Source organism: Crinia signifera, chromosome 11 (genome assembly GCF_055691185.1).
Source record: "Crinia signifera chromosome 11, ASM5569118v1, whole genome shotgun sequence".
Lineage (NCBI taxonomy): Eukaryota > Metazoa > Chordata > Amphibia > Anura > Myobatrachidae > Crinia > Crinia signifera.
The window spans coordinates 71,186,228-71,212,716 of record NC_139227.1 but is presented as its reverse complement, the minus strand read 5'-3'; the positions used below and the strand labels follow the sequence as shown (position 1 = coordinate 71,212,716).

At 43.7% G+C, this 26,489-nt stretch overlaps 1 protein-coding gene across 2 annotated transcripts in view; it reads left to right on the top strand.

The window, feature by feature from the left end:
• Nucleotides 1-26,489, top strand: part of FERMT3 (FERM domain containing kindlin 3) — a 40,369-nt gene that overhangs the window by 12,170 nt on the left and 1,710 nt on the right. For both annotated transcript variants that reach the window (XM_083164164.1, XM_083164163.1), the window contains exons 3-13: nucleotides 3,557-3,790; nucleotides 3,869-3,994; nucleotides 7,529-7,700; nucleotides 8,315-8,417; nucleotides 9,211-9,318; nucleotides 15,441-15,572; nucleotides 16,920-16,969; nucleotides 17,054-17,178; nucleotides 19,628-19,734; nucleotides 19,815-20,027; nucleotides 20,173-20,297. In XM_083164164.1, coding sequence (XP_083020290.1) covers nucleotides 3,557-3,790; nucleotides 3,869-3,994; nucleotides 7,529-7,700; nucleotides 8,315-8,417; nucleotides 9,211-9,318; nucleotides 15,441-15,572; nucleotides 16,920-16,969; nucleotides 17,054-17,178; nucleotides 19,628-19,734; nucleotides 19,815-20,027; nucleotides 20,173-20,297 — 1,495 coding nt within the window. The remainder of the gene's footprint in view (nucleotides 1-3,556; nucleotides 3,791-3,868; nucleotides 3,995-7,528; nucleotides 7,701-8,314; nucleotides 8,418-9,210; nucleotides 9,319-15,440; nucleotides 15,573-16,919; nucleotides 16,970-17,053; nucleotides 17,179-19,627; nucleotides 19,735-19,814; nucleotides 20,028-20,172; nucleotides 20,298-26,489) is intronic.

Here is a 26,489-nt window from a genome sequence, read left to right as displayed (position 1 = left end):
GTCTGCCCAGTGTTTTCATGGGCACAACCCCTATCCCCATCGCATGCCATGTGCCAGCATGCGATTTTAAATTGTATAAGCCCCTATAAGATTTTTAATTGTATAAGCACCCTAATGGGTGCTTACAATGTTAAATGCACCCCCACGCCACCCCCACTATCAACGCCAACCCGAAGCGTGGCCAGCACAGCGGTACGCGTCCTCTGACCTTTTCATACCCCCACTATCCACGTCGGCGTGGAGTCAATTTTATATAGTGTGGTGAGTGCAGAGAGCCACCGAGCCCGAATCGTGGCGAGCGCAGCGAGCCCCACGAGGGGACGCGTATTACTTTACATGCATTCCGCGTCCGCTCGCCACGCTTCGGGCTCGGTGGCTCACTGCGCTCGCCACACTATATATAATCAACTCCACGCCGAGGTGGATAGTGGGGTATGAAAAGGTCGGAGGACGCGTACCGCCGCCGCTCGCGGGCTTGCTGCGCTCACCACGCTTCGGGTTGGCGTTGATAGTGAGGGTGGCGTTGTGGGTGCTTTTAACATAGTAAGCACCTATTACGGTGCTTATACAATTAATTATCTTATAGGGGGCACATTTAACATTGAAAACACCCTTATACAATTTTAAATCGTATACCATTGTATATGGCATACAATGGCATACAATGCGATGGTATACAATTTAAAATTGTATAACATCGGCTGCCATCGCGTTACATCGCATCGCATACCATCGTATGCCTTATGGTCTGCAAATCGATGGGTGCCGTGCTAGGAAACAAGTACCGAGGTCTTTATTGTTTCATTGCCTATCTTCCCTAGAAGGGAAATGATGCCTAGTTGAGTTATGTTAGAATGGGAGATTGTCATCCTCCCACCGACCCAGGCACTAGAAACATACATAGCTAGAATTTGTTACCACAAATATAAAACTGTGTATGTCCTCAACAAAAATACATTTCTAATTTGCTTGTAATAAATTGCTGTGGAATAATGTTAGACCTTTAACAACTACAACTATAGAAAGTACAGACATTGGGGGAAATTTACTAAGATGGGAATAAGACTTCACATGTGATGTTGCTATGGGCAACCAATCAGAATCTACCTCTTTTTTTTATTTAGCACTCTCTAGATAGTAGACAGGATCTGATTGGTTGCCCATAGCAACATCACATGTGAAGTCTTATTCCCATTTTAGTAAATTCTCATATAAAATCCCAAAAATGATGTGCAAAAAAACAACCCACAAACAGTAGCTACTCTATGCTTTACATACAGGTTCGTCATATTATACATATACTTAATATACAATATGATAAAACATGTAAAACTAATGGAAAAAAAGACAGTAATTAACTTTATCCTCTAAAATGAGCATAAAACATGAGACCGTACAGGAATCACAGAGCGGCTGTATTTTATATAATATATTGTCAGGTATACATAGGGAGGACCAGCCGACGGGATGTCCACAGTATTTTAGTGGAGGGAATCCCGATAGTCAGGGATTTGTAAGTATGCTTACCTTCTCCCTGCTGCCCCTAACCTTCCAACCCCGCACCCTAAGCCTCCTGCCCTGTAGCCTGGCCCTAACTCTCCCTCCCTGCAGCTTAACCTTCAGCCCTGCATCCTAACCCTAATGCCTAAACCTAACATATATGAATATTATTAGGACCAATCCCCATTTTAAGTTTCATGCCTCACCTGGATACATCATGGGTGGAATATACATCCCAGAAATTGATGACTCAATATAGTCACCACATTGCAATAGTAAAACCATAGTCTCTGTGGCCCTTATTCTGGTTGGTGCAGTAATATCCGCGTGCGTTCGTGCCGCCGATGTTTTGTGTCTGCGCATGTGCAGAGCGGGACGCACGGCCACATTCCGCATGAAATGTGTACACTACGAACAGGGGGCGGAGAGGGGCGTGAAGGACTGTTTGGGCTCATTACCATATGTTTACATCCCGCGTTTCATGGGCGTTCCCATGCAAACGCTGGGTGTACGTATGGTAATGCGACCGTGACGCACGTGTAGGGGGCGGACATATGACATTGCCGGATGTCAGCTGCCTGCCCAGATCCCTGCTTTTGCACGGAGAAATGCCCGTGTGGTCTGAGGTTGCGGGAGCTGCCTGGCCACTCGATCCTGCATTCGATGGTCTGCGACCATCGAATGATGGGGGAGGTTCCCTGAGATGGAGGTGTATTCATGAGAAATACACGTGCGGTCCGTTCGGACAGCTTCTTACCGCGTACGGACGGAGTTGGCGATCCGTATGGAAGGCGGGGTTTAGGACGCACGGTGCTGGCCGCATATTCGGATCCGGCCGCACCGATCAGAATAAGGGCCTGTATCTCTTGCATAGCTAAATCCCCTTTATTGTGCTCATGGATTCTGTATTGTATTTTGGTTTATTGATACATGCTCTATTCTGTTTCCACAATGTGAAGCACCTTGAGTGCTATTGGAGAACGAGGGCTACACACAATTATTATTATAGTTATTTTTTTTTTCAGATATATTTTATTGAGCCTCAATAAGCAAAATCAATATATCAAATAGTACAGATAGTGATGTATAAAGATCAAAATACATTTTCAAAATTTTCCAAACAGATAACACTATAGAAATAGATTAAAGAGTTATCTCCTATTTTAACAAAATAAGAACGGGAGGTGTTGTCTACAATCTCTTAAAGGTCAGGTAGGAGGAAATACCTCTAAGCATTGAACTCAACATAAACATAGGACCGTTATAGTGTTAAAAACCAAACACACACAAAAAAACAAACAAATATATATAAACTATAACAATAAAATGAAAATAAAAAGGAAAAACAAATTGGTCAAATACAAATGACATTTAGAGCAGTCTGATCTCTCTGACGTGCCCAACAAATAACAGCGTTTAGGGGGAAATAGGCTCTATGCTGGGATGAGTTTAAGGTTTATTAAAAATGTATTCAAGATAGCTTCAGGGTCTAGAGAGGAGGATTGGAAGGCCCATTTAGTGAGCGCTGGGAGGTCAGTGTCAGGGTCTAATTTAGGGCGGATGCGGGCATATATAGTAGAGATAGAATGTGTTTTAGTACAAATAACAGAATCCAGAGGGTTTGTAATATCCTGGGGTCGTAGCTTAGATAAAATTGATTGCAAATAGTGGGTAGCTTGAAGGTAAGAAAAGGCGTGGCTAGGTGGCAGATGAAATCAGTGCATAGCCTCATCAAATGTAAGTGGGACATTAGAAGTGTTGAGTAAGTGTCGTAGACATAGGATTCCAGAAGACCGCCACGCCGTAAAAGGTGGCCTGGCTTTACCATTCTGGAATTCTAGGTTCCCCACCAATGGGAGGGATAGGGAATTATACTTATTTTTATTATTATATGAGAGACCTGTTTGTGCTTGTCAGTGTCTTCTATAGAAACAGGAAGGCCCGTTGGTTCTCAGTTAATCTTTCCTTTGTATTAAACTCCTCATTCTCTACACATACAGTACATGTGTGTTTGTTCTGTGTCAGGAAGACTTTTTCTTGCTCTCTCGTGCTGCAGAGATGTCCAAGGACTGGTCTGACCATGCTTTATGGTGGAAGCAGAAAAGCCAGTGGCTACTGAAGACTAACTGGACCTTGGACAAATATGGTGTACTAGCAGATGCCCTTCTCCACTTCATGCCGCAACACAAACCGGTCATCTTATCACTACCAAACCAGTGCTCCCTTAGGATCCGGGTTTGCTTCTCCAGCACCACATTTAGTGCTTGTGCTGAGGTCTGTAAGGCTCTGGGTAAGTGTTCTAGAATCAATTATTATAAGTCCTTGAGCATATGCATGCCCCATATTCATCTCACCCTGTCTCCTGAAGGCATCCGACACCCAGAGGAGCTTTCTTTCCTGAAGGCACCTGATGAACAAGAAAAGAAAAAGAAGAAAGAGAAAGACCCAGTGACACAAGAAATCTTCGACGTTACTTCCTTTCAACCTTCATCTGGTCAATAAATAAATATATTTTTATATATATGGGAAATATCTTGGTACTAAAACACACCTAGAAAAGGGCCCCATCAATACTTCAAACGTACTTGTGTCTGAATGCAATTACAGCAGAATAAAAACCCACTAGGCCACAAGACAGGTGGTAGAACATCCCCAGCCTGGCATCCTGTTGCCCCATTTACTTCTCCCCGGTAGTTTTGTGTTTGACCCCTATGTTTTCCATGTCTTTAGCTTATTCTAGCAGCTCCCCAAATGGCACTTTTGCTGCATCTATATCCTAGGTCTTCTTACCCCAACTTTTCCCTCCTGGTTTCATGTCCGCAGTCTGCTAAACACCCATGCTGGTGTCCATCTTTCTTGACTGTATGCTTCTCTGCTGCCTATCACCTCATGCCTCTTAGTACTACCTTTTATCCTGTCCTCTTCTCTGTCTCGTTACTAATGTCTTCTCTGTCTTGTTACTAATGTCTTCTCTGTGTCTTTACTAAGGACTTCTCTGTCTCGTTACTAATGTCTTCTCTGTCTCGTTACTAATGTCTTCCCAGTCTCTTTACTAATGTCTTCTCTGTCTCTTTACTAATGTCTTCTCTGTCTCGTTACTAATGTCTTCTCTGTCTCGTTACTAATGTCTTCCCAGTCTCTTTACTAATGTCTTCTCTGTCTCGTTACTAATGTCTTCTCTGTCTCGTTACTAATGTCTTCTCTGTCTCGTTACTAATGTCTTCTCTGTCTCGTTACTAATGTCTTCTCTGTCTCGTTACTAATGTCTTCCCTGTCTCTTTACTAATGTCTTCCCTGTCTCTTTACTAATGTCTTCTCTGTCTCTTTACTAATGTCTTCTCTGTCTCGTTACTAATGTCTTCTCTGTCTCTTTACTAATGTCTTCTCTGTCTCTTTACTAATGTCTTCTCTGTGTCGTTACTAATGTCTTCTCTGTCTCGTTACTAATGTCATTTCTGTCTCTTTACTTATGTCTTCTCTGTCTCGTTACTAATGTCTTCTCTGTCTCGTTACTAATGTCTTCTCTGTCTCGTTACTAATTTCTTCTCTGTCTCTTTACTAATGTCTTCTCTGTCTCTTTACTAATGTCTTCTCTGTGTCGTTACTAATGTCTTCTCTGTCTCATTACTAATGTCTTCTCTGTCTTGTTACTAATGCCTTTTCTGTCTCTTTACTAATGCCTTCTCTATCTCTTTACTAATGCCTTCTCTGTCTCTTTACTAATGCCTTCTCTGTCTCTTTACTAATGCCTTCTCTGTCTCTTTACTAATGTCTTCTCTGTCTCGTTACTAAGGACTTCTCTGTCTCGTTACTAATGTCTTCTCTGTCTCTTTACTAATGTCTTCTGTCTCTTTACTAATGTCTTCTCTGTCTCGTTAATAATGTCTTCTCTGTCTCGTCACTAATGTCTTCTCTGTCTTGTCACTAATGTCTTCTCTGTCTAGTGACTAATGTCTTCTCTGTCTCGTGACTAATGTTTTCTCTGTCTTGTTAGTAATTTCTTCTCTTCTCTGTTTACTAATTACCAACAGGGGTGATCCAAGAGCTGAGCCACAACAGCAGATCCCAGTTTTCTTTTTTCTGGTGCCCCCATATTAGTAGCCCCTTATTCTGCGCCCTACTTGTTCTCGTTCACTGCCGGTGAGGCACACAAGCAAGAAAGGGCCAGTTGGGACTCTAGGGGTGCACACTTGTTTGCTAGTGCTATAAATAGCTCAGATAAATTTATGTTTGACTATATGTGCATAATTGAAATGAAAATTATGACAGGATACTATTAATGATATTGGGGTCTCCTGCATAGTGGCCGACACCACTGTAACATCATATTTTCGCCATCTTTTTTATTGACTTTTTTGATTATCTCACCTAATTTTTAATTTTTAATTTATAGTATCACTATTGATTGTCACCTACTCAATAAAACTCAGCCCTGCTGATCAATGACCCAAGTGGTTCTGAGGAGGATCACAGGTTGTGTTCATTGACGACACAAAATGATACATTTATCACATTTTTCACAAAAACATTTCTTGTTAGATTTGTCAGTATTAATTGAAAAACCAGTGTTCAGGTGCATTTATTGTTTGGTTAAGGTTGGCTCCAATACACTGAGGATACAACTTGAATTCTGTATTGGTCCAATTTCACACATATAACAATTCTTCATCTAGATAAATCGTAGTATTTCTTTACCTCTTCCCAATTCTTGTTTACCAGGTTATTGCTGTATAGTGTGTCTGTTCTTCTTTAATTGACATGAATAAAATTTAATAATTTTAACCGTATAAGATAGTGCCCCTAAAAAGAGAGTTATCTTTTCTCTAGTCTCAAACATATGGTTATCCATAACTCTAGGGAGCACCACCAACTAGTATATGCTTGATATTTGGGTACTCTTTACCTAGAAGGGCGCCCACGATTTTGATCGTCGACGCGATGACCGAGATTTCCCATAGGGAACAATGTTAAATGTCCCAATTGACCCGATTTTCCATAGGGAACAATGTTAAATGGCCCACAAAGGCCAAATAGGCACCCTGAAGTGTGAAATGGCCCCCCCAATTGTTAACGCCACCCCACGATCAACGTCAACCCGAAGCGTGGCGAGCGGCAGCGGTACGCGTCCTCCGACCTTTTCATACCCCCACTATCCACGTCGGCGTGGAGTTGAGAATAGAAAGTATGGCGAGTGCAGCGAGCCACCGAGCCCGAAGCGTGGCGAGGGGCCGCGGACACCTTCACAGGTATACGCGTCCCCTCGCGGGCTTCACAGGTGTCCGCGTCCCCTCGCGGGGCTCGCTGCGCTCGAAACGCTTCGGGCTTGGTGGATCGCTGCGCTCGCCACACTTTCTATTCTCAACTCCACGCCGATGTGGATAGTGGGGGTATGAAAAGGTCGGAGGACGCGTCCCGCCGCCCCTCGCGGGCTCGCTGCGCTCGCCACGCTTCGGGTTGACGTTGATCGTGGGGTCGCGTTAACAATTGGGGGGCCATTTCACACTTCAGGGTGGCTATTTGGCCTCTGTGGGCCTTTAACATTGTTCCCTATGGAAAATCGGGTCAATTGGGACATTTAACATTGTTCCCTATGGCAAATCGCGGTCATCGCGTCGGTCGCATCGCATGCGATTTTTTGGTACATGCGATGACCGCGATGGGCGCCCTTCTAGGTAAAGAGTACCTATATTTGTATCCCCATGTATATAAAAGTTGGTCCATAAAATTAATCCAAAAAATTTTCTGGTCAGTGCAAGCCACGGCTTTTTCCTACAAATGTTTACTAATGACATTTGTCCCCCTTGTGTTCCCGGTTCTGTGTGTCAGACCATAACAGCAACAACAATGAATAGCAATGTATAGTGTGTGTATATAGGAGATTAGAGGAATCATAATTTCACACATTATAAATGCTCATTTTCTCTCTCTCTCTCGACATCACATCATAATAAAATTCTGACACCTTGTCAATTTCTCCCCATCTCTAATCTTTTACCACCTGCTGTTTCCCATTTCTCTCTCCCCACAGCCACTACAGGACAGGTTTTCTTAGGGGGAATCCCTTCACATTTCACTGCCAGTCCTGAGGGGAAACAGTGTTACAGAGCTCTCTCTATCAGCCGGACTGGACTAACCCCTGAGGATATACAGAAAAGATACAAACCGACTTCAGTTACTAACAAAACCCTGGTGCATGGCAGGTATGGACTGAAGAAATGCTGGCCAGTCATCCAGTTCATATATTAACTGCTAAGTGAATTTGTCTAAATTGGTGTGAAAATGGTATGTTTACCATACAGTATATAGGAAATATAATCTTTTTTTTACCCAACATTTTTTATTTGAATTTATATAACAAATGGGAGCAACCCTGGCATTTTTAGCAGATACTTTGCACATCGCTCACAGGGATGTTGACACTCATTTTTTTGCGTATCTCTCACGGAGATTTTTGGCACTGATTAACCTGACTTTACTTTTATTTCATGGCAAAATCTATGCTTTTTATGGTAAGAGGCACTAATAAGGACTAGGAATAAGTAATAATAATAAGGCAGCTGAGGTTACCATAAGCACTCGTCAGTTTTTATAAATACAGGATGTTCATTATTCTGTATCTTTACCAATGTTATTTACATTTTAAATGTAAACTGAACCTACTGAAGTAATGGTGTTGGGCACAGCCAACTATTGTAGTATGATACTGGCACCTACAATAGCTACAACCCCAATATTTGGTACCAAGTTCGAAATAACACAGAACACCATCATAACTAGCTATCCATTCCTACATTTCTCACTCTCCCTTATGCAGGTGGCTGAACTCTTCCAAGTCGCTCATGCAGCAGGGAGTGAAGGAAGGAGACAGGCTGTGGCTGCAATTTAAATATTATACTTTTCATGACTTAGACCCAAAGGTGAGAGACAATGGGAAATACAATGTTATAGGCAGGGGTTAAAGAGTATGTGTGTGTGTGTGTGGGGGGGGGGGGGGGGGGGGGGGAGAATGGGAATAAGCAGCACTACTTGAGCATTATGTGCAATGGGTACTACTAATGTGGACACTTTGTGTAAGTGGTACTACTGTTGTGGGCATTATATATAAGCAGCATTACTACTGAGGACATTATGTGTAAGTGGCACTATTATTATGGGAATTATGTATAAAGGACACTATTATGTGGCATAGCATGTACAATGGGTACTACTGTGTAACTTATGTGAATAAGGAGTACTACTGAGTGTTGTAACATGAATAAGGGGCCCTTCTGAGTGATGTAATGTAATGTGAATAAGGGGCACTGCTGTGGGACTTAACATTTAATAGGGGCACTACTATGTGGTGTAATATGAATCAGGGGCACTACATACGGTGTAATGTGAACAACATTGTGCTACTTTGGGGCATAATTTGAATTCTGGGTTGTAGGACCACGGTCCCTTTATAAATGTAGGGCACAAATCACAAATGTATAGTTTGCAGGAGGTACTGGAGAATACCCTAGTACTTACTCTGGCTCAGCCTAGTGGGTTGGGGTGGGGGGGGGGATGGGGGGAGAAGGAGTAGGTAGCATGGGAAATGAGTTCCACTACCTCTCCAGGACCACTGAGTCCTGGTTATCGGTATGCTGTCATGACAATAGGTATACATAGATAGAATGTCAGGGATAATGAAAAGCAAAGTGACAATAATCTATATGTCTCTTTTAGATCGATGCTGTACGGATAAACCTTCTCTTTGAGCAGGCACGGTGGGCGGTGCTATTAGAAGAAACGGAATGCACAGAAGAAGAGATGATGACGTTTGGTGCTTTCCAGGTATTGCCCCCAATGAGGGGTGTAGTATGTCAGGTTGACAGTTACCATGTTGACATGCATCAGATTGAAAATGTCAGCATATTTACATGACATGCTTAGCATGTGGCAATGTCAACATTCATCATGTCTACACTATGACATATTAACACAATAGCATGCTGACATAGTGTACTTGGTGGCCCAGTGGTTATATACTGCTTTTACACCAAAATCGTGGATCCGACCTGGCATTTGGAACATGTTTATAATCCAGAATTTAGCGCATTTACACTGCACATGGCTGCAGCATCTGGAAGGCCAGCACTTCTCGAAGCACCAGGAAATCCACCAATCGGGACCCCCACGGCACCTACGTCATGCTGAGGGCAAGCCTAGCACTCGGGAAAGCTGCTGCTGGGCTGTCTCTAGTCTCCATCTCTGTGCGGTATCCAATCACCTTCACCTTGGCACCGCTGCTGTGTACATAGGAGTGCTGACCGAAGCGGAGCCTGCAGTGCGCTGTCCCCCAACCTCCAGATGCTGCGGTCAACTGGTCCTAGGTTGAATGACCCTGGTTACCCGTTTCCACTCCACCTGGGTTGGCCTAGGTGCAAAAATATAATTTGGGTCCAACCATAGTTCACAATATGCCACACAGCAGAGGTTGACAGTGTAAGGTAGGGGAGGCAGAGGTGATAGTGGAAAGCAGGGTGTAAGAAGGGCAGTGGGGAACCATTGGGTTACAGAGAGAGGCAGCGGGTGACCGCAAAAGGCAGTGGTTGACAGAAGAAGGTGTGTGTGTGTGTGTGTGTGTGTGTGTGTGTGGGGGGGACTTGGTGACAGGGAAAGGCAGAGTGTGGTAGTGTATTGCAGGGAGAGGCAGAGGTTGACATATAGAGGCAGACCGTGATGACAAAAGGCAAGGGGAGGCAAGGGGTGGTCTGTACTCTGCCTGTGACAGGGACCCCCACCCTTTGTGCTTTCCGGGTGTGAGCTGCCTTTAATTCACAGACAGCAATGAATGGGAAAAATGTCCAGCGGTCTCTTAACTAGAGGCAGTATATGGCTGTGATTAATAGTGCTCATAGGTGGCAGGACTCTCCTAAGCTAATTTTCAGCAAACACAGAAAATGTCAGCCCTGCACCTCTAAACTAAAGGGCAGGTCCCTCGAGTAGTGGGGTCCAACCTGCTCTCTGCACTGGGCCATTCATCTGGCCATTCATTGCACAAAACGGTCTGCCGGGGGCCAGGGGATAAATCATTGCTGGTCTGGGCAGAAGTCAGGTCCTTAGTCCTGAGGGGCCCCAGTGCAATGTACCTGCTACACCAATAGTAGTTCCGCCTCTGGAAATAACCATCTGATTAGCTGCGGTAATTTACGGCAGATAATGGCTTTCCAATTAGCCCCAATAGCCGCCAATTATCTCCTGCTGACAAGCTTATTGCATGCCTGAGACCAAATCCCCTGAACCCAAATGTGTGAGAAGTGCCCATTTTTTGCTGTAATAAATCCTGCAAAAATACATAGGTTCAAGGCTTTTTGCCAGGCCTAAATATGCTCACATGAGGCAACATCCAGGAGCTTGAAGGCCAACCATCAAGGACAACTTCAAACAGTCGGCTGAAAAGGTCATCCCTGGAGTAAAAAAAAAATTACCAATGTATCGGACCTCCTTCACTTTGAACCTGCATTTGTTCAGCTTCATGTTGAGGAGATTCTGTGCAGCACTTTCAATAGACATTGATCATGCTCCTGGATGGTGCAACCTCATATCAGTATGACCTGGATAATTTCCCAAGGGTAGTCATCCAACAAGTGCTCCATAAACCTTTGAAAAACTTAATTGTCAGTACATTTGCTATATGGAACCCTGAGTAAATGGTATCTAACCACTGGTGCCATAAGTGTGGCCAGCATGGATCATTCCTTATCCAGGTTGACTTACAAGAATAGACATTTGGATTTACATGTTACTTTTTTTTTATAATTTTTTTTGCATTGTCGGTGATCACATGCTCCACCGCTTTGAGAGGGTGGTGCAGTCTCAGGACAGCCTTTTTTAAAAGGACTAGATCATTACATGTGCACAGAACCATCTATATTCATAGCATCTGGGGCAGCACATATGGTAAAATGGTTAGTATTACTGCCTCACAGCACTGATGTCAAGGGGTTCGATTTTAGCCCTATTTGTAAGGAATTTATACTAGATCACTTAGAAATTAAGCACAAATCGCCATGTGCAGTATAAATCTAATCAGATTTCCTGCCAGTGTTTTCACCAGAGAACACTGGTCCGCACAGATCACTCAGTACACAGTGCTGGTGCACTGCATGTGTGTACAGTGTGCTGAGCGATCTGTGCTTAAGCACATAAGCTCAGAGTCTCCATCCTCCTCCTCCCGTGTGTAGGGGGCTTCATTCCTGAAGTTTACACATTGGCTGGGGGGATATAGGACAAGAAACTGGTTGTCCTGACCTTGGATGATTACAGTAATCTTTGAAAATTTGGAGCTTTAGTTGTGTTTGTTGCATATTTATGTTGTTACAGTAAGTGGGCAGGGCAGGTTTATTTTGTAGTCTGGCAATGTGTTGCCTGTCTTAGGCAGTTCCCATATGAGATGCAAATATTATTGTTGGCATTGAGTTTCCTGCAGCTGCAGCTGGATGATGCGTGCGACATGTTTGCCGGTTGTTATGTGGTCTTTGTGGTCTGTTGTGGGAAACGCCCTCCTTGGAGGAAGCGTTACATTAGTAACCGTTGCAAATATCAGACCAGACAATACAAAGAATAATATAGCCACGTCAGCTTTCAAAATATTCAGATCTGAAAATCCTTGCATATTTATTATTTTAAAAAAAATCCAGAATTAAACAGTTAAAATACAGTGCAATAAGTATTCATCCATTAATGCAACAGATAAATAGTAAAGAGCAATACATAAAATACGTCAACTACAGTGTTAAGTAATATTCTATCATCAAATGGTATTTGACCAGTGAAAACTAGATCGCTATATAAATCTAAGTTTTAAACCATTGGATCTTGTACAATGGCCATGGAGACTCATTCAGGCATGGTTGGAGTTGCTATCACTGGTCGCACTGTATGGTAATGCAGCAGGAGGCTTCTATTACAAACAGTAGTGTTCTGACCTCCGTCCTCGGATACAGCATCAGATCAGTGGACTCACCATCAGGCTGCTTGCAGCACTCGTGGTCTCATGCAAGATAGAATAGAATAGAATCAACTTTATTGGCCATGTGTGCTTGCGCACACTAGGAATTTTTTGTGGATTACAGTGCAGCATCAAGCAGGGATGAAAAGGGGGGGAGGGAGACATTACATATATTACATAAAGACATTACAAGCATTTAATTTCTAGCTACGACTATGGTGGTCAGGTTGCCAAGTAGGGACACGTTGTTTGGCTGTTGATATTGGGATTGCATTCGCTTTGATTAGATTGTTCAGGTGATGGACGGCTAAAGGAAAGAAGCTTCTTGCGGATCTGGACGTTTTGATGGGGATGGACCTGAACAGTCTTCTGGATGGTAGGATGTCGAACAGGTTGTGACCAGGATGCAGCTTGTCGTTTGCGATCTTCTCAGCACGTTTCCTTACCCTGGATGAGAACAGATCCCTTATCGGGGGGAGGTCGGTCCATATGATCCTTTCCGCGGTCTTCACTACCCTCTGCAGTTTTTGTTTGTCGTTCTCGCTTGCGCCACCGTACCAGATTGTGATCGAGGAACATAAGACAGACTCCACGATGGCGGTGTAGAATACGCACAGCAGCTCCTGTGGGATGTTGAATTTCCTGAGTTGCCTCAGGAAGAACAGGCGCTGTTGGGCCTTTTTGATGTTTGTGGTTATGTTTAATCCCCATTTTAGGTCACTGGACATGGTTGTCCCTAGGAATTTGAAGGAATCAACCCACGACACCACTGCGTTGGCTATTGTTAGCGGGGCTAGTGCATTTGGTTTTTTTCTGTAGTCGACCACCATCTCAATTGTTTTGGTGGGGTTTAGATCGAGGTTGTTGCTGCTGCACCACTGTGTCAGCTTCTCCACTACACGCCTGTACGCGGTCTCGTCACCATCCTTGATTAGGCCGATGATAGTGGTGTCATCTGCGAATTTGATGATTTTCACTGACTGCTCAGCTGAGATGCAGTCATTCGTGTAGAGAGAGAAGAGCAGAGGGGAGAGGACGCATCCTTGGGGGCTCCAGTACTGATTGTTCGTGTGCTGGACGAGAAGGCGCCGGCTTTGACCACCTGTTCCCTTGCCGTTAGAAAGTCCACTATCCATGAGCATGTTGATCCTGGGACTCCTAAGGAGAGGAGTTTTGGCTGCAGGATGCCGGGAACGATAGTATTAAATGCTGAGCTGAAGTCCACGAATAGGACTCTTGCATAGGTGCCTTGGTGGTCGAGGTGTTGTAAAATATGGTGCAGCCCGAGGTTGATCGCATCCTCTACACTTCTGTTCGCTCGGTAGGCAAACTGCATGGGGTCAAGGTGAGAGTTTGTCACTTCTCTCAGGTGTTTCAGTACTAGTCTTTCAAATGCTTGCATGGCCACTGAGGTCAGTGCAATTGGCCTGAAATCATTTAGGTCCTTCATGGGTATTTTCTTAGGGACCAGGATGATGATAGAGCGTTTGAAGCAGGCAGGAACCTTGCATAAGTCCAGGGAGGAGTTGAATATCGTTGTGAAGATGGGGGCGAGCTGAGCTGCACAGGTCCTAAGGCTGGATGGCGACACACCATCCGGTCCTGCAGCCTTCTTAGGTTTTATTATTTTGAGTACTGCTTCTACCTCGCCTTGGTCCACGTGGAGGGCCTGGGTGTGGTGGTCTTTGGGATGGAGTGGAGTAGGGACGGCCTGCTCAAATCTGCAGTAGAACTTGTTCAGGTCTTCTGCAAGTTCATGGTTGGTTTCAGACTGTGTTTGGGCTTTCTTGTAATTTGTGATGTTTTGTATGCCCTTCCATACTGCCGCAGGGTCCTTTGCTGTGAGGTTGTGTGTCAGCTTGTTTGTATATTCCCTTTTTGCGAGTTTGATACCCCGAGTATCAAGATAGCTGTCGCGGAGGCCAAAAAAATGCCATCCTTCAACCAAGATCAGGACCTCTACCCACCCCCTAAATGGCGGTGATACACCTCCTTTTTCACAGAGGCCATCGCTGCCCCCTTTCCTCCCCCGAACTGCAGCCGACTGCGAATCACCGACAGTCTGCTGCTACCCCTCTCCTAAGCTCACCCATAAGCAACAACAAAACTGAAACCAACTTTTAAACAACTAGCCGCCATTAACTCCTTCCTGCAAACCCAAAAATGTAAGCCTCCTAACTACACTGTGGCTTAGGCAGCCCGCGCTTAATCTGATTTTCCCAGTGTACTGTATGCAGTCTGTGTGTAACCTAAAGCCTGTTCTGCCTGTGCAATAGAAACTGGCTGATCAAGGTCAAAGCTGATGTCATGCACCCTCCCTGAAAACACCTGGGCACGCCTGCATTTTCCATGACACTCCCAGAAAATGGCAGGGATCCGCCCCAAATTGCCAACTTCATTCAACGTGCGATCTGAAAAAACACTCGTATTTGACATAGGCGATCGATAATTGGGAGGGCTGCGGACAGGTCTGAATAACCCCCTTAGATTGGATACACTTGACCCAAATCTGAGGCTGGGTGCACACTAGAAGATATATCTGCAGATTAATTGAGCTGCAGATATATCTCTCGCCCGATCAGGCACCATGTTCGCCATAAACACTGCTTGATCGGTCCTGACTGACATCACACCTAGGTGCGACCCCCGGGTTGAGCTGCAATCACCACCGCCTCCTGCTGCAGGTGTACGGCAGTTGGCGGATTGCCTGAACATGGACACCTGATATATCTGCCAGTGTGTACCCAGCATAACTCTCTGCCCCACCTGCTGTACAACATGGTTGTTGCCCATGTGCACAGTTATTTATTTATTTATTTTGCTTTATTTTCATATCAGAATCAGGCCCTGAATGCCATTGTTGGGTATATTAAAACAAAAAGGTGCTGTTAAATGGGATGTGTTGGGACATTATTTTAGTTGTAATTGTTATTTATTGGTTATCCTCTTTTGTCCCCCTTAGTATCACGTGAACAAACTGTCAGCAGCCTCGGACCCCATGCATATGCACCAAGACCCCGCTCTCCAGGACCTAGATGAGGCATTATCACATCTGGAAGTAAAACTGGAGGCGAATACTCAGAAAGAGGCCCTGGTAAGTCAGACCCTCACATTGGGCCAGATGCAAGAGAGGGAACACTTAGCCACAACCCCCAAACGCATTTCCCATATATACTAAGCCCAGGAATATGGGCATTTTCTGGCGATACCCTATAGAAGCCTCTCTCTCAGCATTCTCCATAAAGATCAGCTCCTCTCTGCACCCCCTGGGCCACTGCATCTCATTGCATGTTCAGAGGGACTCTCAGGGCCAAGAGATCTGATCTTTACGTCACTAATAGCATATGTTAGTACGGGATACATACGGACGACCTGGCGGTCAGAATACCGATGCCGGCATCCCAAAGGAGGGAATCCTTACCACCTTGGCCGTCAGCCGGTCTCTATGGGCTTTATTCTAGTTCACTCTTTCTGACAAAATCCTTCTTAGATGGACAAAACCATGTGCACTGCAGGGGGGCAGATGACAAATGTGCAGAGAGAATTAGATTTGGGTGAGTTATTTTGTTTCTGTGCAGGGTAAATACTGGCTGCTTTATTTTTACACTGCAATATAGATCTCACTTTGAAGTAAAACCCCCACCCAAATCTAATTCTCTCTGCACAAGTAACATCTGCCCCACCTGCAGTGCACATGGTTTAGTCCATCTAAGAAGGATTTTGTCAGAAAGCGTGAACTAGAATAAGGCCCTAAGTGCCTAAACTTAACCCCCACTCCCTGCAGCCTAACCTCCTCAAACCCCTCCCCCATCCATGGTAGCCTAACCCCAAGTCTTCCTAAACCTAACCCTCCCCTGCATTTGGACTGCATACTTACTTGCCTGCTGTCAGCGTCAGCATCCGGATGGAATATGACATGATTTTCCTCGCATGCAAGCATAACATCCATTCGCAGCCTTGTTGGGGGTGAAATCATTCCATGATCGCCAACCATGGAATTATACCAGTGCTCGCAGATCTAACTTAGCCTTTGCTGACCTTAGATCTGCGGCGCCCTTGTACGGGAAGCGGGTGGGCAGCTTGCATTTGCTCATTCCACCTGTTGTGACATTTACTTATTGCCTGTTACACTGCACATACTAATTCCATTTTTTTTACTGAATTTTGCATTCTCATCAATATACAGTAACTATATATATCTATATATATCTATATATATATATATATATATATATATATATATATATATATATATATATATATATTGTGTACATATATTCCCCGTGTTGTCAAGGCAAACTGCATACATTCAATGGCTTCCGGACATGGCCCATGTACTACTGCTACTGATAGAGTAATGTCTATATTGCTACTGACTATGTAGGTTAGTTATAATACCACTTTATAAAGCTCTTATGTGCACAAACTCTCTAACCTCCAGGAAGGGATCGAGGTGGAACCAGAACTACAGGAGTGTCTGCGAGTGCTAAGGTGACTCTATCGTCTGTCCTTACTTTCACTGGATATTAGTTCTACTTATTAATATTATATTTACTATTCCTTATTTACTTGCAGACCACGTAAAATGACTCTTAAAGGCTATAAGCAGAACTGGGTGATGCTGAAGGGAACCAATGTGTCCTGTTATAAGAGTAAAGAGGAGTCCAGGGGAGAGCCGCTGATCATGCTGGCTTTGAAAGGTAAGGAAGTACAATAGAATCCAATGCTGGTGCCTAGAGAGCATAGATTAAAGTGTAGTACAATTAAAAAGGTTTCCCACCAGATATTTTGATTTATTACTTGTGTGGGCTCATCTACGCGAATAAGAATTCAATACAATTAGATGCATTTGATCTCACATAGTAGATTACCTTCATTGCTGCCTATGTAGTATGTACGGGGTATTGGCCCTTAGGCTGTACTGACCCCTGCTGTCCCACTACCGTCACTCAGAGGGCAGGCTTACTCTCCAGGTGTCAGATGATGACCAGATGTTCTTGAGTCACACCAGCAAGAATGAAACCAAAATTAGACTGTGACGTTCACCGGTTGAGTGAATGGTCATCATCGGCACGAAGCTTCAGTCACCCAGTTTTCACATATACAGCACTCGCATGCTGAGGTGTAAATTAGGGGACCTCACACAGATGTGCAAGGTCCACCAGACCGGCGCTCAATGAGGGGAGAAACAGACACAATTCTCACACTAGGGGGGTTATTCTGATTTATTGGTAGCAGGGCTGTGTTCGCACGGGGACCAATGTTTTTGTACTGGGCATAAGCATTTCTGCGCATGTGCATACACAGGGTGTGTGCACCCACAGTGAACACACCCTGTGCACGCACCCAGGACAGCGGGCAGAGATGGGAGAGGGGTGTGATCGGCTCCATTAGCATATGGGAATATGGATTATAAATAAGTAGTTGTGGTCCAAGGCTGCCGCTCCTGCGTATTCTCCTGCTGCTGGGGACTCTTCTGTCACTTCTGGCACTGCTCCCACGTCTTCTGATGCAGCTGCCGACTCTTCCGTTGCTGGTCCTCCTCGGGAGCTCTCCGCTGACGAACTGACTTGTCCTGTTTGCCAGCATCTATTATAAGATATTGGAAGAGGGCAGAGCTATGATGCAGCAGGCCCTGATTGGATCGTCACAGCCTCTTCTGATTGACCGCCAAGTTACGAGCCATGGTTGGGGGTCAAGCCACTCAAAATGCCATACCTCAATTGGAGGAGCTTGAATCCATAGCACTAGGAATACAAACCATGGATAATGCTGGTACCTGAGCGCTAGGAATAGAAACCATGGATAATGCTGGTACCTGAGCGCTAGGAATAGAAACCACAGATAATGCTGTTACCTGAGCGCTAGGAATAGAAGCCACGGATAATGCTGGTACCTGAGCGCTAGGAATAGAAACCACGGATAATGCTGGTACCTGAGCGCTAGGAATAGAAACCACAGATAATGCTGGTACCTGAGCGCTAGGAATAGAAACCACGGATAATGCTGGTACCTGAGCGCTAGGTATAGAAACCACAGATAATGCTGGTACCTGAGCGCTAGGAATAGAAACCACAGATAATGCTGGTACCTGAGCGCTAGGTATAGAAACCACGGATAATGCTGGTACCTGAGCGCTAGGAATAGAAGCCACGGATAATGCTGGTACCTGAGCGCTAGGAATAGAAGCCACGGATAATGCTGGTACCTGAGCGCTAGGAATAGAAGCCACGGATAATGCTGGTACCTGAGCGCTAGGAATAGAAGCCACGGATAATGCTGGTACCTGAGCGCTAGGAATAGAAACCACGGATAATGCTGGTACCTAAGCGCTAGGAATAGAAACCACAGATAATGCTGGTACCTGAGCGCTAGGAATAGAAGCCACGGATAATGCTGGTACCTGAGCGCTAGGAATAGAAACCACGGATAATTCTGGTACCTGAGCGCTAGGAATAGAAACCACTGATAATGCTGGTACCTGAGCGCTAGGAATAGAAACCACGGATAATGCTGGTACCTGAGCGCTAGGCATAGAAACCATGGATAATCCTGGTAGCTGAGCGCTAGGTACAGTATAGAAACCACGGATAATGCTGGTACCTTAGCAATATTTAAGACAGAACACCCCCCACACACTGTAAAATTCAAGTTTATTAAGTACATTTATTAATCTTTCCAATGTAATCTGTAAAAAAAAAAAAAAAAAAACACCTATTCCACTTTAGATTGTTCCAAATTAGAAATCCCTGTGATGTACCCAGACCACACATATGTATATGACCTATGTGTATAACCATAGGCCTCCTTTGCTAAATGCCAGCCTTCATGTTACTTTTCTTACTAGGAGACCCACCAGCCAATCAAGGAGTGCCATGTACTGCTGATCTGCTGATTGGCTATATGTTCCTGTATGGTCATAGAAACCTATGGTGGAAACAGCGCCATTATATGGTTAACCACAAGCTTAATTGAGGTTAATACAGGTCATGCTTGTAAATCTATTTTGTTTACCCATATACTATACCCTGACTATGCCCTATGGTTAAATTTTATGTTTTGATGTGTTTTCAATAAGAACATTTCTTTAAACAATAGGAATTCTAATTATCCTATACTGGTGAGACTTCTACTCCTCCTTCATTTCAGGATGTGAAGTTACTCCAGAAGTCAATGTTGCTTCTCAGAAGTTTTGCATTAAACTCCTTGTTCCATCCCCAGAAGGGATGAATGAAATTTACCTTCGTTGTGAAAATGTAAGTGTCAAAAGTGCCAGTGATTTGTATTATTGTACGTATCACTTATCATATATTCCACTTGTATGTATTTGTTGTAGGAGCAGCAATATTCCCGTTGGATGGCTGGATGCCGTCTGGCAGCTAAAGGACGTACTATGGGCGATTCATCTTATGAGGGAGAGGTGCAAAGTATTCTGTCCTTCATGAATCTCCAAAAATCCAATCAGAATACCTCTGCCTCTGATACGGACTCCATTAATATGCTTGCATTGGTATCACCACGGTATCAGAAAAAGCTTAAACTTAAGCAGGTGAGGAGATAGGTAGAGATATGAGAAAATGGGGATTAGGTGGTGATATGCAAATCTACTTCTGTGTCATTTTCTTTAAAATAAAATAAATAAAAAAAAAACCAACTACAGTACAATCCATATTGTTTGCGGTTTTTTTTTCTAGTTATCCCCTCGTATCCTGGAGGCCTATCAGAATGTTGCTCAGATTTCTCTTGTAGAAGCCAAAATGCGCTTTATTCATGCCTGGCAATCACTACCAGACTTCGGAGTGTCATACTTTCTTGTAAGGTTGGTGATGTCCTAATGCTCCCCTCTACGCTCTCCTATCTACTACCCAACTCTGTATTCTCTTTCCCATGTCAGAACCTTATTCCCCCTCATGCCATATCCTGTCTTCTTTCATTTTCTCATCTCATGCCTATCTATTCTCTCTTTTCCCACATCTGGTGTATTCTGTATCATCCCATGTCCTGTCTATTGTCACTCATCCCACATCAGATGTATCCTATATCATCCCATGTCCTACCTGTGCGATCTCAACCGGTGTATCTGTATCATCCCATGTCCTGTCTGTGCTATCTCAACCGGTGTATCTGTATCATCCCATGTCCTACCTGTGCTATCTCAACCGGTGTATCTGTATCATCCTATGTCCTGTCTGTGCTATCTCAACCAGTGTATCTATATAATCCCATGTCCTACCTGTGCTATCTCAACCGGTGTATCTGTATCATCCCATGTCCTGTCTGTGCTATCTCAACTGGTGTATCTGTATCATCCCATGTCCTACCTGTGCTATCTCAACCGTTGTATCTATATCATCCCATGTCCTGCCTGTGCTATCTCAACCGGTGTATCTATATCATCCCGTTTCCTGTCTGTGCTATCTCAACCGGTGTATCTATATCATCCCGTTTCCTATCTCCGCTATCTCAACCGGTGTATTTATATCATCCCATTTCCTATCTCCGCTATCTCAACCGGTGTATCTATATCATCACATGTCCTACCTGTGCTATCTCAACCGGTGTATCTGTATCATCCCCTGTCCTGTCTGTGCTATCTCAATCGGTGTATCTATATCATCTCATGTCCTGTCTGCGGAATCTCAACCGGTGTATCTACAGATGGAGCCCCTCTCAACTATCTTCCTTAGGTTGCGGCTCACCATGGCTAGCCATGGCTATCCTATTGTTCTCAGCAGCAATACAATACATAGAACAATACAGTAGGGGATTAGCAGAGTAATCATATTACTCACGTAATCCTATTAAAGGGCTAGATGAAAAGGGCTCCATCTGTATATCATCCCATATCCTGTCTGTGCTATCTCAACCAGTGTATCTATATCATCCTGCCTGTCCAGTCTCATCCAGTTTATCTATAGCATCCCATGCCCTGTCTATCCTCCCTTATATCTGGTGTATCCTATATCAGTCAGTGTCCAGTCTATCCTTTCTCACCCAGAGCATTTATATTGTCCTGCCTATCCTCTCACATCCAATATATATTTATATCATCCCATGTTCTGCCTATCCTCTCATATCTGGAGTATTTACAGTATATCATCCCATATCCTGCTTATCCTCTCACATACAGTGTATTTATATCATCCCATGTCCTGCCTATCCTCTCATATCTGGAGTATTTATATCATCCCATGTCCTGCCCATCCTCTCACATCCAGTATATTTATATCATCCCATGTCCTGCCTATCCTCTCATATCTGGAGTATTTATATCATCCCATGTCCTGCCCATCCTCTCACATCCAATATATTTATTTCATCCCATGTCCTGCCTATCCTCTCACATCCAGTATATTTATTTCATCCCATATCCTGCTTATCCTCTCACATCCAGTATATTTATATCATCCCATGTCCTGCCTATCCTCTCACATCCAGTATATTTATATCATCCCATTTCCTGCGCATCCACTCACATCCAATATATGTATATCATCCCATGTCCTGCCCATCCTCTCACATCCAGTATATTTATATCATCCCCTGTCCTGTCTATCCTCTCAGCTCCAGTGTATTTATATCATCCCATGTCCTGCCTATCCTATCACATCCAGTATATTTATATCATCCCATGTCCTGCCTATCCTCTCACATCCAGTATATGTATATCATCCCATGTCCTGCCCATCCTCTCACATGCAGTATATTTATATAATCCCATGTCCTGCCTATCCTCTCACATCCAGTATATTTATATCATCCCATGTCCTGCCCATCCTCTCACATCCAGTATATTTATATCATCCCATGTCCTGCCCATCCTCTCACATCCAGTATATTTATATCATCCCATGTCCTGCCCATCCTCTCACATCCAGTATATTTATATCATCCCATGTCCTGCCCATCCTCTCACATCCAGTATATATATATCATCCCATGTCCTGCCCATCCTCTCACATCCAATATATGTATATCATCCCATGTCCTGCCTATCCTCTCACATCCAGTATATTTATATCATCCCATGTCCTGCCCATCCTCTCACATCCAGTGTATTTATATCATCCCATGTCCTGCCCATCCTCTCACATCCAGTATATTTATATCATCCCATGTCCTGCCGATCCTCTCACATCCAGTGTATTTATATAATCCCATATCCTAACTATCCTCTCATATCTGGAGTATTTATATCATCCCATGTCCTGCCCATCCTCTCACATCCAGTGTATTTATATCATCCCATGTCCTGCCCATCCTCTCACATCCAGTATATTTATATCATCCCATGTCCTGCCTATCCTCTCACATGCAGTATATTTATATCATCCCATGTCCTGCCCATCCTCTCACATCCAGTATATATATACAGTATCATCCCATGTCCTGCCCATCCTCTCACATGCAGTATATTTATATAATCCCATGTCCTGCCTATCCTCTCACATGCAGTATATTTATATAATCCCATGTCCTGCCTATCCTCTCACATCCAGTATATTTATATAATCCCATGTCCTGCCCATCCTCTCACATGCAGTATATTTATATCATCCCATGTCCTGCCGATCCTCTCACATCCAGTATATTTATATCATCCCATGTCCTGCCGATCCTCTCACATGCAGTATATTTATATCATCCCATGTCCTGCCCATCCTCTCACATCAAGTATATATATACAGTATCATCCCATGTCCTGCCCATCCTCTCACATCCAGTGTATTTATATCATCCCATGTCCTGCCCATCCTCTCACATGCAGTATATTTATATCATCCCATGTCCTGCCGATCCTCTCACATCCAGTGTACTGTATTTATATCATCCCATGTCCTGACTATCCTCTCATATCTGGAGTATTTATATCATCCCATGTCCTACTGATCCTCTCACATCCAGTGTATTTATATCATCCCATGTCCTGCCCATCCTCTCACATCCAGTATATATATATATATATATATATATATATATATATATATATATATATATATCATCCCATGTCCTGCCTATCCTCTCACATCCAGTATATTTATATCATCCCATGTCCTGCGCATCCTCTCACATCCAATATATGTATATCATCCCATGTCCTGCCTATCCTCTCACATCCAGTATATTTATATCATCCCATGTCCTGCCCATCCTCTCACATCCAGTATATTTATATCATCCCATGTCCTGCCCATCCTCTCACATCCAGTATATTTATATCATCCCATGTCCTGCCCATCCTCTCACATGCAGTATATTTATATCATCCCATGTCCTGCCTATCCTCTCACATCCAGTATATTTATATCATCCCATGTCCTGTGCATCCTCTCACATCCAGTATATGTATATCATCCCATGTCCTGCCCATCCTCTCACATGCAGTATATTTATATCATCCCATGTCCTGCCCATCCTCTCACATCCAGTATATATATACAGTATCATCCCATGTCCTGCCTATCCTCTCACATGCAGTATATTTATATAATCCCATGTCCTGCCTATCCTCTCACATCCAGTATATTTATATAATCCCATGTCCTGCCTATCCTCTCACATCCAGTATATTTATATCATCCCATGTCCTGCCTATCCTCTCACATCCAGTATATTTATATCATCCCATGTCCTGCCCATCCTCTCACATCCAGTATATTTATATCATCCCATGTCCTGCCTATCCTCCCACATCCAGTATATTTATATCATCCCATGTCCTGCCTATCCTCTCACATCCAGTGTATCCTATATCATCCCATGTCCTGCCTATTCTCTCACATCCAGTATATATATACTGTATCATCCCATGTCCTGCCAATCCTCTCACATCCAGTGTATTTATATCATCCCATGTCCTGCCCATCCTCTCACATCCAGTATATTTATATCATCCCATGTCCTGCCCATCCTCTCACATCCAGTATATTTATATCATCCCATGTCCTGCCTATCCTCTCACATCCAGTATATTTATATCATCCATGTCCTGTGCATCCTCTCACATCCAGTATATGTATATCATCCCATGTCCTGCCCATCCTCTCACATGCAGTATATTTATATCATCCCATGTCCTGCCCATCCTCTCACATCCAGTATATATATACAGTATCATCCCATGTCCTGCCTATCCTCTCACATCCAGTATATTTATATAATCCCATGTCCTGCCTATCCTCTCACATCCAGTATATTTATATCATCCCATGTCCTGCCTATCCTCTCACATCCAGTATATTTATATCATCCCATGTCCTGCCCATCCTCTCACATCCAGTATATTTATATCATCCCATGTCCTGCCTATCCTCTCACATCCAGTATATTTATATCATCCCATGTCCTGCCTATCCTCTCACATCCAGTGTATCCTATATCATCCCATGTCCTGCCTATTCTCTCACATCCAGTATATATATATCATCCCATGTCCTGCCAATCCTCTCACATCCAGTGTATTTATATCATCCCATGTCCTGCCCATCCTCTCACATCCAATATATGTATATCATCCCATGTCCTGCCTATCCTCTCACATCCAGTATATTTATATCATCCCATGTCCTGCCCATCCTCTCACATCCAGTATATTTATATCATCCCATGTCCTGCCTATCCTCTCACATCCAGTATATTTATATCATCCCATGTCCTGTGCATCCTCTCACATCCAGTATATGTATATCATCCCATGTCCTGCCCATCCTCTCACATGCAGTATATTTATATCATCCCATGTCCTGCCCATCCTCTCACATCCAGTATATATATACAGTATCATCCCATGTCCTGCCTATCCTCTCACATCCAGTATATTTATATAATCCCATGTCCTGCCTATCCTCTCACATCCAGTATATTTATATCATCCCATGTCCTGCCTATCCTCTCACATCCAGTATATTTATATCATCCCATGTCCTGCCCATCCTCTCACATCCAGTATATTTATATCATCCCATGTCCTGCCTATCCTCTCACATCCAGTATATTTATATCATCCCATGTCCTGCCTATCCTCTCACATCCAGTGTATCCTATATCATCCCATGTCCTGCCTATCCTCTCACATCCAGTATATTTATATCATCCCATGTCCTGCCTATCCTCTCACATCCAGTATATTTATATCATCCCATGTCCTGCCCATCCTCTCACATCCAGTATATTTATATCATCCCATGTCCTGCCCATCCTCTCACATCCAGTATATTTATATCATCCCATGTCCTGCCCATCCTCTCACATCCAGTATATTTATATCATCCCATGTCCTGCCTATCCTCTCACATCCAGTATATATATATATATATATATATATATATATATATATATATATCATGCCATGTCCTGCCCATCCTCTCACATCCAGTGTATTTATATCATCCCATGTCCTGCCCATCCTCTCACATCCAGTATATTTATATCATCCCATGTCCTATCTATCCTCTCACATCCAGTATATTTATATCATCCCATGTCCTGCCCATCCTCTCACATCCAGTATATTTATATCATCCCATGTCCTGCCCATCCTCTCACATCCAGTATATTTATATCATCCCATGTCCTGCCCATCCTCTCACATCCAGTATATTTATATCATCCCATGTCCTGCCCATCCTCTCACATCCAGTATATTTATATCATCCCATGTCCTGCCCATCCTCTCACATCCAGTATATTTATATCATCCCATGTCCTGCCTATCCTCTCACATCCAGTATATTTATATCATCCCATGTCCTATCTATCCTCTCACATCCAGTATATTTATATCATCCCATGTCCTGCCTATCCTCTCACATCTGCAGTATTTATATCATCCCATGTCCTTCTATCTTCCCATATTTCTGGTGTATCCTATATCATCCCATGTCCTGTCTATGGTTTCTCATCCAGAGCAGTTCTATCATCCCCTGTCCTGCCTATCCTCTCACATCTGGAGTATTTACATCATCTAATCTGATGCATCTATATCATCCCATGCCTTGTCTATCCGCTCATA